The sequence below is a fragment of the Dromiciops gliroides genome, chromosome 4 (genome assembly GCF_019393635.1).
Source record: "Dromiciops gliroides isolate mDroGli1 chromosome 4, mDroGli1.pri, whole genome shotgun sequence".
Taxonomy (NCBI): domain Eukaryota; kingdom Metazoa; phylum Chordata; class Mammalia; order Microbiotheria; family Microbiotheriidae; genus Dromiciops; species Dromiciops gliroides.
Genome location: NC_057864.1, coordinates 342,191,569 through 342,205,701, shown reverse-complemented (window position 1 = coordinate 342,205,701; position 14,133 = coordinate 342,191,569). Strand labels below are relative to the sequence as shown.

At 36.3% G+C, this 14,133-nt stretch overlaps 1 protein-coding gene across 1 annotated transcript; it reads left to right on the top strand.

Moving 5' to 3' along the window:
• Positions 1-10,838: 10,838 nt before the first annotated feature.
• Positions 10,839-11,345, top strand: LOC122755643 (coiled-coil-helix-coiled-coil-helix domain-containing protein 2-like). Its single transcript, XM_044004320.1, has one exon. The coding sequence runs from the start codon at positions 10,881-10,883 to the stop codon at positions 11,343-11,345; it is 465 nt and encodes a 154-aa protein (XP_043860255.1). The 5' UTR covers positions 10,839-10,880.
• The last annotated feature ends 2,788 nt before the right edge of the window (positions 11,346-14,133 follow it).

Genomic DNA, 14,133 nt, shown 5'->3' with positions numbered 1-14,133 from the left:
GGATCACCATAGCCAAAGAAATCATCAGTAAGTGGTCAGTCTACTAGAGATGAACCCCTCTGTACTTAGTTAGCCTGTTCCCTAGAAAGCAGACTGTCTATTGCTGGGCCTATACTTGAAGCCATTCCAACATGGTAAAACCTGCCAGGGCTACAACTCTGTTGGCACAGCCTTCAAAAACACAGTGTGACCTTTATACCATGATAACATATTGGAGAATTTTAAAAATTAAAATTTTAGAAATGAAAAATTAGAGTGTGATTATTTGTTTTTACAAAAATATTATCCACTTATAAAGGACTGTTAACAAAAACAATCTTTCTTTACAAAAAATAATAATCACAAATATTCAGTGCAGGGGCAGCTAGGTGGCGCAGTGGCTAGAGCACCGGCCCTGGAGTCAGAGTACCTGGGTTCAAATCCGGCCTCAGACACTTAACACTTACTAGCTGTGTGACCCTGGGCAAGTCACTTAACCCCAATTGCCTCACTAAAAAACAAACAAATATTCAGTCCATTAGAATTCGTGATACTTGCATCTAACCAAGCCATTGCTGGAGTCCTTGATATACTTACTTTCTCTGAAAATCCCCATTGACCATGTTCCAAAAGCTACCAAAGGCCCATGACTCTTTGGTGCTTTAGCCACTGCTACCCTGTTGTAGGTTAAATATGTTTTTTATGGATTATCTTTAAATCTCACCCACTATTTTATAGCATTATTTACTTGGGAAAATGCATTCCAAGTTTCAAACAACTGACTGTAGATAGAATTTTGGATTAAAATCCATTTATAAGTTGGAAGCTGTCTGTAAATTTTTAAAAAATTAACATGTAATACTATGATTTATATATAATTTTCCTAACAAACATTACTCAATAAATATTTAATACCTATAATCATCAAGATATCACCCATGATTTAAAAATAGACTTCAAAAAATTCCCAATGATGAGAAATGTCAAGCTAGGAGAAAAACATGGAGCATAAATAAGAATATAATATAAAATGATATGATTTATTATAGACAGAAGAAATTAAATCTACAGGCAACTTATCCTCAACAAATTAAGAATATTAAAAAGGTGGAATTATTTTGAATATATTTCCACAACAAAATAGTTATTGATGTTCAAAGTGGTCAAGATAATGAAACTATTATCATATTCTTCCAAATTCTTAAATTTAGTAATTTTTCTTTATAATGAAGACCATGTCTTTCAAATACTGCAGTTTAACCAGAAAAAATTCTACTTTGTAAACCTAAACTGGATGCAAAAAACTCTTACTAGTAAATTTGACTCAAAAATCAAAATATATTTTTCTGAGTCATGGATAAGATTAATAATTTGACTTTAAATTGTTTTAGTTTAACTCAACTTTAATTATTTGCTTAAACTAGAGATTAGAATTTAGAAAATAAGTAGATTATATATATACATATATATATATCTCCTAATCAATTTAAAAATACAACCTTTCACCACTGATAAACAAGACTTTTAAAACTTTCACTTTTAATTTGATGACCAAAAAAAAAATATTCCTGAAAAGCCACCACAAATAACAGAAAGAGAAGAATTAAAAATATCCAACAAAATAACTACCCATCTCTCCTAAAAGCATTCTATTATCTCCTTACAGTGTAGCTTGGCAACAAAGCCCTATTCAGACCTTAAAAAACTGCATTTTTATGAACAAACTCAAAGTGGAAATATATTTTGCTTTAGTGTAATTCCTACAATAAGCAAATGACTGTTTTATTCAATATATTCAGATAATCTATTATAAACAAATGGAACATTTAAAAATCCATAGTGATATAAAAGAGTAATAATTATAAAACAAAATAGTAAATGAAATATGATATGTCTCCTGCTATGTACCTATGATTTACCCACAATCACTACAATGTAAGTCCTTAGGGAACAAAGGAAAGTAAAAAAGTACAAAGGTGGGGGAAGGGGTGGAAGATATTTTCTGTTATCATCTGTGTGGTCTTTCATTGTACTATTCTTTAAACAAAAAAAAGGTCTTTGTGAGGGCAATTCCTGCTTCAAATGTCCTCTTAAACTCCTAACTACAGAATAATGTGTTTGTATAGTATATGATTACAGCAGACAAGACTGAACACATGTTATTTGCTCAATGATCCAATTCTGCTTCCTTTTAAAGATAAAGAATGCATTTAAGTCAACACTGTGAGAGACTGGTCACTCAATAGAAGGCTCATTCAAACACAGAATAGACACTATTTTCACATATTAAGAGTATAGACTGTTTACCTGAGTCACCATTCTCTGTTCAGGCACCAAAATTAATTAATACTTTCTCATCACAAGTTTCACAAAATCACACTAAAAGTTTCTACAAAAAAAATTCCAACTAAGAAAAGCTAACATTCTACTTTAAGAGAATGAAAATATTTGGGGGCCCTACTATTAGCATATGTCAGATAAGGGTTTAGATCTCTTGAAAGCAAGATGCACACATTCCAGGAACCACAAATTCCCTAGATGAGTTTTTGTCCTCTCTGACCTACTGTATGGCAGGGCTCATAGGAATTACTCTAGTTAGAAATAATCCCTATGCAAGTTCTCCTAAGGGGATGAAAAGATAGCTATGTCTTAGACATTATAATTTTTCTTTTAAGAAACAGTAAAAAGAAAGAAAAACCAACCCCAAACCAACAACCTTAAATTGAAAAGTGGCATCCACCAGATACATCACTTATCAGAATAGAAAATAGAAAAACACACAATCTGTATTTGTCATTTTGTTTCTTTAGACTGTACAAATACTTAAATTGTAATATATATGTTTAAAAGAGATGTATTACATTTTATCAGAGATGAAACTGACCTCTAATCTTTGAATTTTAAAAAGGACCCTCATATGCTCAGAAATTTTTCTCTTTTTTTCCTTATCCCATAAATATTCACAATACTCAGGTCACAAGGCTTATTTAAAACTTCTCTCTTCAAATGCACAGAAAATATCTCAATAAGCTCTGAAAGGTAGCAACCTGAAATATTTCTCAGTGTTTTCCCCCTATATTTGTGATTATTATTAAATTTTGCTATCTGTAAAACATTCAGAGTTTACCGTATGGTTGTATTCTGGAAAGCACTGGTGCCTTGGCCATTGGCAATACACAGACAACACATCTTTAGAAGTACACTGAGGGGCAGCTAGGTGGTGCAGTGGATAAAGCACCTGCCCTGGATTCAGGAGGACCTGAGTTCAAATCTGGCCTCAGACACTTGACACTTACTAGCTGTGTGACCCTGGGCAAGTCACTTAACCCCAATTGCCTCACCAAAAAAAAAAAAAGTACACCAAGTTTGATGAGTTTGGGTCTGATTTCATGGAGCTTCCTTAGCAGACAGTCATTTAGAACAGATCAACCAAATAACCATAGCTAACAGCCTTGGTAGCAGGGGTTCAGGTAGGGCAGTTTCACCTAACAGTAAAGACTAGTATTGTGATGCTTACATTCATTTGGTGGCAAGCCCTTTTTTGAAGCAGAGGATGGGTACCACCTTTTCCTGGTTCAGTCTCCATATATTTGATGGCTTCAGTTTGGCTGAAGTGATCCAGTGTGATTGGCAAGCCTGTATCTTCTGAAGGGTACCATCTCTGCAGCTTTGATTGATTCTCTTACATGTATGCATTTCTTCTGTCCTAGCATGATCAGTGACTTGGGTTACTCTCTCAGGACATGACTGTCTATGCCAAGTGCCACCTCTTAGCAGAGACCTTTTTGATTCCCCTGGTGTTGATGCTCTTACTCTTCCAGTTGCCTCATTCATATTATGTTCTTCTCCTGTTGCACCCCAAAGTAAAATGGAAACTTCTTAAAAGCAGGGACTATTTCATTTTTTATATTTTTGTTCCTAAACTCCTATCATGGTGCCCAACACATAGCAGTCACTTAATACATGTTTGTTGGATTGTGTACTTTGTAAAGCAGGAGCCTATTGTAGTGCCTATTGATCTACAGGTGTTGTCAAAGGAAGTGGATCATCAGAGTTAACCCTTGTGTTTCAGAAGGCACTGGCAAACAGAAAGTCTGTAATGGAAGTTGGTACAAGGACTTTGATTTGAGTCAGAGTGACATAAGACCCCATCTCTGCTTGCTAATAGATAGAAACAGAAGAACCAACTAACCATGATAGAGATGAGTAAGTTAAATACTAATAAACATAGCTTTGGACTAAACACAAGTAAATAATCTTTTTTTTCTTCATGAAAACTTGTATATAGCAAAGGCCACTGTGTGGTTTTAAAAATAATTTTTACAGCTATATTTGAAACTGATGAACAAAGTAATTAGAAATGTTGGTGGGTCTACAGCAAAAGAGGTATATTACTGCACTGCTGCTTGAGCTGTGAATTGGTCCTGCCATTCAAAGAGGCAGTTTGAAATTATGCCCTTATATGTTACTAAACTATAACTACTAGGCCTAGGCCAAAAAATTTTTTTAAAAAGGAAAAGGACCTATATGTACAAACATATTTTATATCACTTATTTTTTGCAGTGACAAAGAATTGTAAACTCAGGGGGTGCATACCAATTAAGAAATGGATAGATAAATTAGGTTATATGAATGTAATAGAATACTATGGTACTGCAAGAAATAATGAAAGGGATGGTTCCAAGGAAGATTTGAATGAAATGATGCAGAGTGAAATGAGAAAAACCAAGATAATAATTTATACATTAACAAAAAAACATTGTAAGGACAAACTATGACTCAAAATTTCTAATCAACACAATGACCAATTATGATTTCAAAGACTGATAAAGAAGTCTACCCAAATCCTGATAGAGAAGTGATAGACTGGGGCGGCTAGGTGGCGCAGTGGATAAAGCACCAGCCCTGGAGTCAGGAGTACCTGAGTTCAAATCCGGCCTCAGACACTTAACACTTACTAGCTGTGTGACCCTGGGCAAGTCCCTTAACGCCAATTGCCTCACTAAAAAAAAAAAAAGTGATAGACTAAAGATGAAGAATAAGATATACGTTTTTGGACATGGCCAATGCAAGAATTTGTTTTACTTGACTATTTGTATTAGTTGAAAGGGCTTTTTCTTTTCTTTTCAATAAGTTGGGAAGAGGTGAGGGCAAGAAAAAAAGAAATGCTTGTTAATTGAAAAAAAAAACCCCACCACAGTAATACTTACCTTTTTCAGAAGTCATCAAATGATCTCCAGTTCTTAATCACTAAATCTATCCCTCCTTTCCCCTATTTATCTTCCCTGACCTTTCTATAGTAGCACCTTTTCATTTTAAAAAATCTTTCCCCCTTTGGCTTTTAAAACTACTTTATCCTTTTATTTCTCTATTCCTATTTCTTTCACTGGTTCTTCATTTCCTAAATGCAGATATTTCCAAAGATTCATTCTATGTTTCTGTCTCAGTCTCTCTCTCTCTCAACTTCAACTACCAAATCAATGCAGATACTTCCCAAATCTATAACATCCAGCTTCTGAGTCCATCTTTTTAACATCTTCCTAATCATTTCCAACTGGATGGCACTACCATTTTCTTGTTAATGATGATGGCTAACTTTTACATTGCACTCACTATGTGCCAGGTGTTGTGCTAAGTATCTTACAATTACATCTTCATTTGATCTTCACAATAACCCTGGGAGGTAGGTGCTATTATCATCCCCACTTTACAGATAAGGAAAGTGAGGCAAATAGAGGTTAGGTGATTTGCCAAGGGTCACACAGCCAGAAAGTATCTGAGGTTGGATTTGAACTCAGGTCTTCCTGACTCCAGGCCCAGTGCTCTATCCATTGTGCCACTTAACTCTTGTCACCTAGATTCAAAACCCAAGTTACTTTTTACTCTTACTTTTCTTACACTCCTGACATTCAACCAGTTGGCTTGTCATGTTAATTCTTTCTTCTCTGTCCCTTCTTTTTGATTCCCTGAGCTACCAAGTTGTTAAGGCCACAATAGCCTTTTTTTAAAAAAGTTTTTATTGATGTCTTTCCCCATGGGACCAATAGTATTGTTAAAGACAAAAAAAAAAGAGATAAAAAAATCAATATAACTGATCAACATACCACAAAGTCTGAAAATGTCAAATGTGCAGCACTTTTAGACCTTCCACTTCTGTAAAGAGGTGGACTGGGAATGTCCAACACTCAGTCTTGATTTTTTTATGTGTTTGTTCTTACTGTTCACATTTTTGTAGTCATTGTGTATATTGTCTTCTTGGCTCTGTTTATTCTATATCAGTTCGTGTAGATCTTTCCATGCTTCTTTGTATTCATCATATTTATCATTTCTTACAGTACAATAATATTCCTTTACACTTGTATACCACAATTTTAACTTTAGCCATTTCCCAACTGATGATTATCTACTTTGTTTTCATTTCTTTTCTACTATAAAATGTCCTGATATAAATATTTTGGGGTCCATAGGTACTTTGCTTTTTATCATTGTTGTCCTTAGGGTATATGCCTAGTAATGTAATCTCTAGCTGAAAGGGTATGAACATTTTAGTCACTTTATTTACATTAATCCAAATTGCTTTCCAAAATGGTAGTACTGATTCACAGATCTACCAACAATGTTTTAGTATGCCTGTCTTCCCATAACAACTCCAACATTGTTTATTTCCATCATTTGTCATCTTTGCACAAGATAAAACCTCAGGGTTGTTTTGAATTTATATTAATGATTTGGAGCATTCCTTCATATCTTTATTAATAGTTTGCAATTCTTGTGAGAACTATTTATTCACATCATTTGACCAGCACTTAGCACTGTGGAAATTGATTTTGATTTGGGGACCCTACCTTTAGGCTGAGATTAGAAAGCCTTAGGCCCTCGGGGTCTCTCCCCCTCCTCCTCAGCTTCAGCTGAGTGAAAAAGCCATGTGGGCTATATAAGACGCCAGGTCAGACAGCTGGGGGGGAAAAAAAATAAGCCCCAGCTCCCTCCGACCTGAGCGGAGCTATCTTAAGATCCTGGATAGCCTGTGCTGAAGCACATGAAAGCTAGGGAGTGCACCCCCCCAAAAAAAAACCAGCTGCAGCCCTGGCTGGCGAATTAGCTTGGTCTGTGGGGGCGAAGGAAGCCCCGAGATTTGAGTGGAGAGAAGAAAAGGTAGATATAGACCTGGGAGACGGACTAGGGGAAGGACGGCTGACTAGAGTGAGGAAGGAGACTAGAAGGAGAGGGACTAGATAAAGGAGACTTGAGAGACGGACTAGGGGACGGAAGGAGGAGACAGACTAGAGGAAGGAGACTCGAGGAAGGACTAGGAAGGCTGACTAGAGCAAGGGAAGCTGACTAGGAGAGACGGACTAGATAAAGGACAGACTAGAGGACGGGTGGAGGACGGACTAGATAGACAAGACTCAGGGGTTCGGACAGACAAGAAGATGTCAAGAGGCGCTGAGGAGACGACAAAGATTGGAGACTAGAGACGGGTCTGACAAGGTTACAGGCCTTAATACAAACCAGGGAAAGTGTAATGTGCCCTGAGGCCGCTAAGGCCCTTATTGTATTCAAGAAGTTCAAAGTGCAGCAGGTGGGAAAGAGACACAGTGGAAAGAGACCAGTCAGGTTGTACATTTTATTTCCCTGTATTCCTAATTTGAAATAGTATCTCATAAATAAACTCTGCTTTGATTATTTAGTTAAGAGCCTTCTTAATCTTTAGTCTATCAGTTTGGGAGCAGTGTGGTGGAACTTTATAAACAGCTCACATTAAATTAATGAAGTCAGACAAATAGTCAAAAGTCCCCAAATTAGTCATCCATAGATCAGTCCCCCCCAAATTAGGCTAGTCAATTTAAAATGTTTTCACATTTTAATGGCAACCACAAAGGGATTTATGGCCCAATTATAATTTTTCTAAACTTATCATTTTTCATATAATCATATTTTTTCATAAGTACAGTTAAATATAATTTTTCCAGGTTAGTTATAGTTATGAATAATTAATTTTTTGTACAGCACAGTGCTTGGCTCTAATAGGTGCTTAATAAATGTTTTTTGATTCATTGTCCAGTTGTCTATTGGAGAAGATCTTTTGGTCATATATGTGTGAATAACTGTTAATATTTTTCATACCAAACCCTTATCCAAGAAATTTGATAAAAAGATTATATTTAAAACTTCTGAATCAATATTCATTAATGGTATGGATCTATAGTTTTCCTCCTGTGCTTTATCCCTCCCTGGTTTAGGTATTAGGAATATATTTGTCTCATAAAAGGATTTGTGAGAAAATAATTATTAATAATGAATTTCTTGGGGGGACCCAGAGATCAGTTTCAATCTTCTTCCTCACTCTAGAATGTCCAGCTCTTGTCTGGGACAAGCCCAAGGGAGCAGGGGAAATGGAGAATGATTCTTTTGTTTAGCTAAGGTGAAGAACCATACCCAGACATTGGAATTTGTCCTTTTGCATACTCTCTAGACCATCCTCAAGTCATGTCAATCAATGGAACTGAATGATGCTATAACCAACTGGCTTAGATCAATGTGTAATGACTAGCCTTTATCTAAGGAGCATAAAACCCTTGGCCACACCAGGGTCATGCTCTCTTTTTGCCTTCTCTTGCCCCTCTCTCTGGCCTCTCTCTCTTGGTGCGCGCTCTTCTTTGGACAGAGTAGGTTTTGAAAATCTTCTGAACTCTCCTTGAAACCATGTGTGGTCTCTCTGAGAGACAGCATGGGTTTTCTGGGGCTTTTCTCCTGCTTGTGCTACCTGCCACATGGTCAATTCTTTACTGGCATATATGATATTAATTAATAATATATGCTTACTGCCAAGACAGATGCAATAGCCATTAATATATAAATAGCGATCAATTTATTTATTTAAAAAACACAGTTTAGCACAATAATTTTAAAAAATGCAGATTCTAGTAGGTTGTGTCAAGACCTGTCTATTTCCTTCATGGAACAGAGAGAGGAAAAGTCAAACAGACTATGTCCTTCACAAAAACAGAGTGAGGCACAGTCAGTCAGAAAAACTATTCTCATCAGCAAAATGACATGCATGCAGAACTTCTCACAAGAGAGGAGCTCACCTCTAACCTGGGGAAGGGGAGTATTTTAAGCAGTAGAATCACAGTTCTTGTTAGAGGGTCAACAGTTACTTGGACATTTAAGATTTATGACTATATTTTTCTCTGACAAATTAGATGTTTGTAAAACAGGAATCTGCCACTGGTGCTGATAAAGGTAAGGTGCCTGGTCAGGGCTTATCAGTCAGGTCCCCCTCCAGATTGATTCACTTTTTTCCTGGTAGCCACAAGATGTTCTTCATTCCATTTGCATGATACAAATCAGCTTGCCAGTTCAAGTCTTGAGCACAAACAATAAGATAAGGAGATGTAAAACAGGGAGTCTGTAGTAGATAAGGATGTCTCTGGAAGGTCTATAAACCACCAAATGGTTCTGGGTCTGCTTCAAAGTTGTTATGAGCATAATTGGCTTCAGAGTCGCTCATTTTCTGCACATCAACCTGGGTTTACTTTCAGTTACTGTAAAGGATTGTTGGTATGTCAAACCAACTCTTCATTCCTTTTTTTTTGGAAAATGAGGAAGCTCTAACAAATATAAATGATTTGTGTAATCATTAATAATTCCTTTTGTGCAATTGTTTTCTTAATTTTTGAGACTTGTGTAGTATGGATACTAAGTGTTTTTTAGATTTTTGATGGAATTCTTCTCTTTGGTAGTTCTTTACATGGAGATCTACTTCATTTTGAGAATGGGTCAAGAACTCTATTTGATCTTCCATCAGTTTGAGTATTTTACATTTCTAAAGGTATTTTATTTCATGTTTAGTTTTCTTTTTCTTTTCTTTTTTTTTTTTTTAGTGAGGCAATTGGGGTTAAGTGACTTGCCCAGGGTCACACAGCTAGTAAGTGTTAAGTGTCTGAGGCCGGATTTGAACTCAGGTCCTTCCTGACTCCAGGGCCAGTGCTCTATTCACTGTGCCACCTAGCTACCCCATTTAGTTTTATTAGTATATAACTGTGTATAGTAGATTCTGACTATTCTTTTTTATTTCTTCTGGGTTTTCTTGTGATTTATTTCATCTTGCTGATCTGTTATTTTGTTGAGTTTTCGTCCATCTAATTTTTAATCAGATTGGCAAAAGGTTTATCAATTTTACAAACCACTTTTTATCATTTCTATAGAGTTTTTTGTTTCTAGTTTATTTTTCTCATTTTTTAATACTTCTTCTTTGGTGCATATTTTAAGTTTGTTCATTTTGTAATTTAAAAATGCATATCCACTTCATTAATCTTTACTATCTTGAAAACACATGTTTGTAGGAATATGATTTTCCCCTTAAGAATTGTTTTAGCTGCATCCTAGAAATTTCGGCATGTTGTTTCATCAATGTGATTTTATTTCACATAATTATTGTTTCTATTATTTGTTCTTTGACCTGATCATCATTTAGGATTTCTTTTTTTTTTTTGGTGAGGCAATTGGGGTTAAGTGGCTTGCCCAGGGTCACCCAGCTAGTAAGTGTTAAGTATCTGAGGCCGGATTTTAACTCAAGTCCTTCTGAATCCAGGGCTGGTGCTCTATCCATTGCACCACCTAGCTGCCCCAGGATTTCATTATTAAGTCTCTATTTGGGTCATAAATGATTATAATTTTTATTGTTTTATGGTCTATAAAGGATATACATACTATTTTTGCCTTTTAAAGTTTGCTATATCTCTTGTGTCCTAATATGTAATTTAAAAAAAAGTTCTATATGGTTCTGAAACATATGTATATATTTTAATAATCCAATTTAGAAGTCTTTTAGCATTCAAGGAGCCTCCTCTCTCCTGTCATTTCTCCCCAGGACCTCTGTCTTTAGGAGACGACTATGCCACGCAGAAGCAGGAGCCGGACCTCCCGGGTGGCCCCCCCGGCCAGTCGGGCACCCCCAATGAGAGCTGCCCCAGCACCAGCAGTTCACCCTCCAGTAGCAGCACCACCCTCTGCAGTTGCCCCACCCTCTGCTGCACCCAGGCAGCCAGGGTTAATGGCCCAAATGGCTACCACCGCAGCAGGAGTGGCAGTGGGCTCAGCTGTTGGGCACACCATTGGTCATGCCATTACTGGAGGCTTTGGTGGTGGAAGCAATGCTAAGCCTGCAAGGCCTGACATCACCTACCAGGAGCCTCAGGGAGCCCAGCCAGGGTACCAGCAGCAGCAGCAGCAGTTTGGCCCCTGCCACTACGAGATGAAGCAGTTCTTAGAGTGTGCCCAGAACCAGGGTGACTTCAAGCTGTGCGAGGGCTTTAGCGAGGTGTTGAAGCAGTGCAGGTTTGCAAACGGATTAGCCTGAGACCTTCAAAAGAAAGAAATGGAAAAATCACCTCTGAAGACCAATCGAATTTATTAATCCATAATTGATAGGGAAATGATAAAGAAAGCTGAGACCACCCATACTTTGTTTCTTTGTCTATGTCACTAACAGAACAGGCTTCAAGGGGAGGGACGGATGGCATTCGCACTGTGGAAATAAGATGATATAAAATGTTGGGACAAGGCAAATGCTTGTGTGGTCTCCTCAAAATGAATGATTGTGATGTAAACTCTTAGCAGCAAAAAGCATCTTAAGTTATGGATAGTCATTCAAATAAAGCTATTTCCTCCTGGAAAAAAAAAAGAAGTCTTTTAGCTCTAATTTCTCCAGCAATTTTTTCCAGTTCTGTGTCTCCCTTTATTAGATTTGTCCAAAACTGAGGCGGACAATGAAATCTCCTTTCATTATTGGATTACTATCAATAATCTTGCAACTCAGTTTAAGTTTCATGAATTGAGATACTAAGGTATTTTGAGAACATAAGATTAATATTGATACTGGTTTATTGTTTATAGTTCCTTCCAGCCTATTTTAGCTTTATTTAATCCTTTTTAGGTTTTGAATGTTTTTGCATCACCTGATTGTAACTCCTGCTTTCTTGGATTCACTTGATGCATAGTACTTTTTTAATAAGAGAATCATTTAAAATTTGTAAAAGATAAACATTTTTATTTATAGTTTTGAGTTTCAATTTTTATCCCTCCTTCCCTCCCATCCCTCCTCCCTCTTTGAGTCGATAAGCAATCAGATAAAGGTTATAAATGTTATGTAAAACATTGCCATATTAGTCATTTTGTACAAGAAAACTTGAATAAAAGAAAGAAATGAAAGAAAGTAAAAAATAGCATGCTTCAGTCTGTGTTGCATCAATTATCAGTTATTTCTTTGGAGGTGGCTAGTATGTTTCATCAATAGTCCTTTGGGATTGCCTTAGATCATTGTATTGTTGAGAATACTTGTCATTCACACTTCTTCATCAAACAACAGTGCTGTCTCTATGTACAATGTTCTCTTGGTTCTGCTCACTTTACTATACATCAGTTTATACAAGTCTTTCCAGATCTTTCTGAAATCATCCTGTTTGTCATTTCTTATAGCACAATAATATTCCATCACCATCACCTACCACCCCTTGTTTAGCCATTCTCCAATTGATGGACTTTCCTTTGATTTCTAATTCTCAGCCATCACAAAAAGAGCTGCTATCAATATTTTTGTACAAATAGGCCCTTTTCTCTTTTGGGGTATATCTTTGGGATATAAACCTGGCAGTGAGATTGCTGGATCAAAGGGTATGCATAGTTTTATAGCCCTTTAGGCATAGTTCCAAATTGCTCTCCAGAATAGTTGGATCTTTTCATCACTCCACCAACAGTGGATTAGTGTCCCAGCTTTCCAACATCCAATATTTTCCATTTTTGTTATATTTGCCATACTGATAGGTGTGAGGTGATACCCTAGAGTTGTTTTAATTTGCATTTCTCTGATCAGTAGTGATTTAGAGCATTTTTTTTTTGCAGGGCAATGGGGGTTAAGTGACTTGCCCAGGGTCACACAGCTAGTAAGTATTAAGTGTCAGAGGCCAGATTTGAACTCAGGTCCTCCTGAATACAGGGCCAGTCCTTTCTTTATCCATAGAGCATTTTTTCCCATATGATTATAGATAGCTAAGCTAATAATTTTTTTTTGGATTTTATTTATTTTTTCTGTTACATGTAAAGACATTTCTCAACTTTTGTTTATATAAGCTTTCCAATTTCAGATTTTTCTCCCTCCCTCCCCTTCCTCCCATCTCCCCTAGACAGCATAAGCTAATCATTTTTAATCTGTATCTTTGTTTTTAAAATGTGTTTCTTTTAAGCAACAGATAAAAGGATTTTCTTTTTAAAATCTCACTTTTTTGTTGTATTAGATTATTTAATCCATTTAAAAGTTAAAATTTCTTTTATATTTTCCTCCACTTTCAATGCTCCACCTCTCCCCCTGAAAAAATAAACCAGATTTTTTTTGCCTTCTTTTGTATACTCAGTACTATTTTTCTTTAGTTATTTTAGCTTAATCTAATTTTATAGCAACATTATTCCCACCAGCTCTCTAACTCTTGCCTTCAAACCTCCCTTACCCTTTCCTGTTTCTTATCTCTTTCCCTAATTTTGGAGTTTTGCTTATTTTCTTTTTCTTGCTTTCATCTTTCCCTTTTTATCTTCACCTCTTTATCCCCCTCTCAATTAAATCATTAAATAGAAGCCCCCTTCAATTTTGTTGGTTTTTCAATTTCATGTTCTGCAACTTTTCCTAAAAAAGATTTCTTTCCCTCATTCTCTTTATTTTCTCTATTCTAGACATTTTTGATTCATAGTAGTTATATTTATTTTTTCTTTAGTATTTATAATCTTATGGAATTAAAACTTCTTAAGGTTTTGGGTTTTCTCTTTTAAACAATTTCTGTTAGTCCTTTATATCTTGCCCCAAGCCCTTTTTTCTGTTGTACTGCAATCTTAGAAATACCAAAACCTGGGGGGCAGCTAGGTGGCACAGTGTATAAAGCACCGGCCCTGGATTCAGGAGTACCTGAGTTCAAATCTGGCCTCAACATTTACTAGCTGTGTGACCCTGGGCAAGTCACTTAACCCCCACTGCCCTGCAAAAAAAAAAAAAAAAGAAAAGAAAGAAATATCAAAACCTACAGACGATATAGAAAAAAAGAATTGCTCCATGGTAGGAATTTTCCCTTGTTCTGACTTTGCAATTCATTACTGCCCTCTGC

What these genes read in the sequence shown, in the direction of transcription:
- LOC122755643 (XM_044004320.1), top strand. Translation starts at nt 10,881, where the DNA reads ATGCCACGCAGAAGCAGGAGCCGGACCTCCCGGGTGGCCCCCCCGGCC.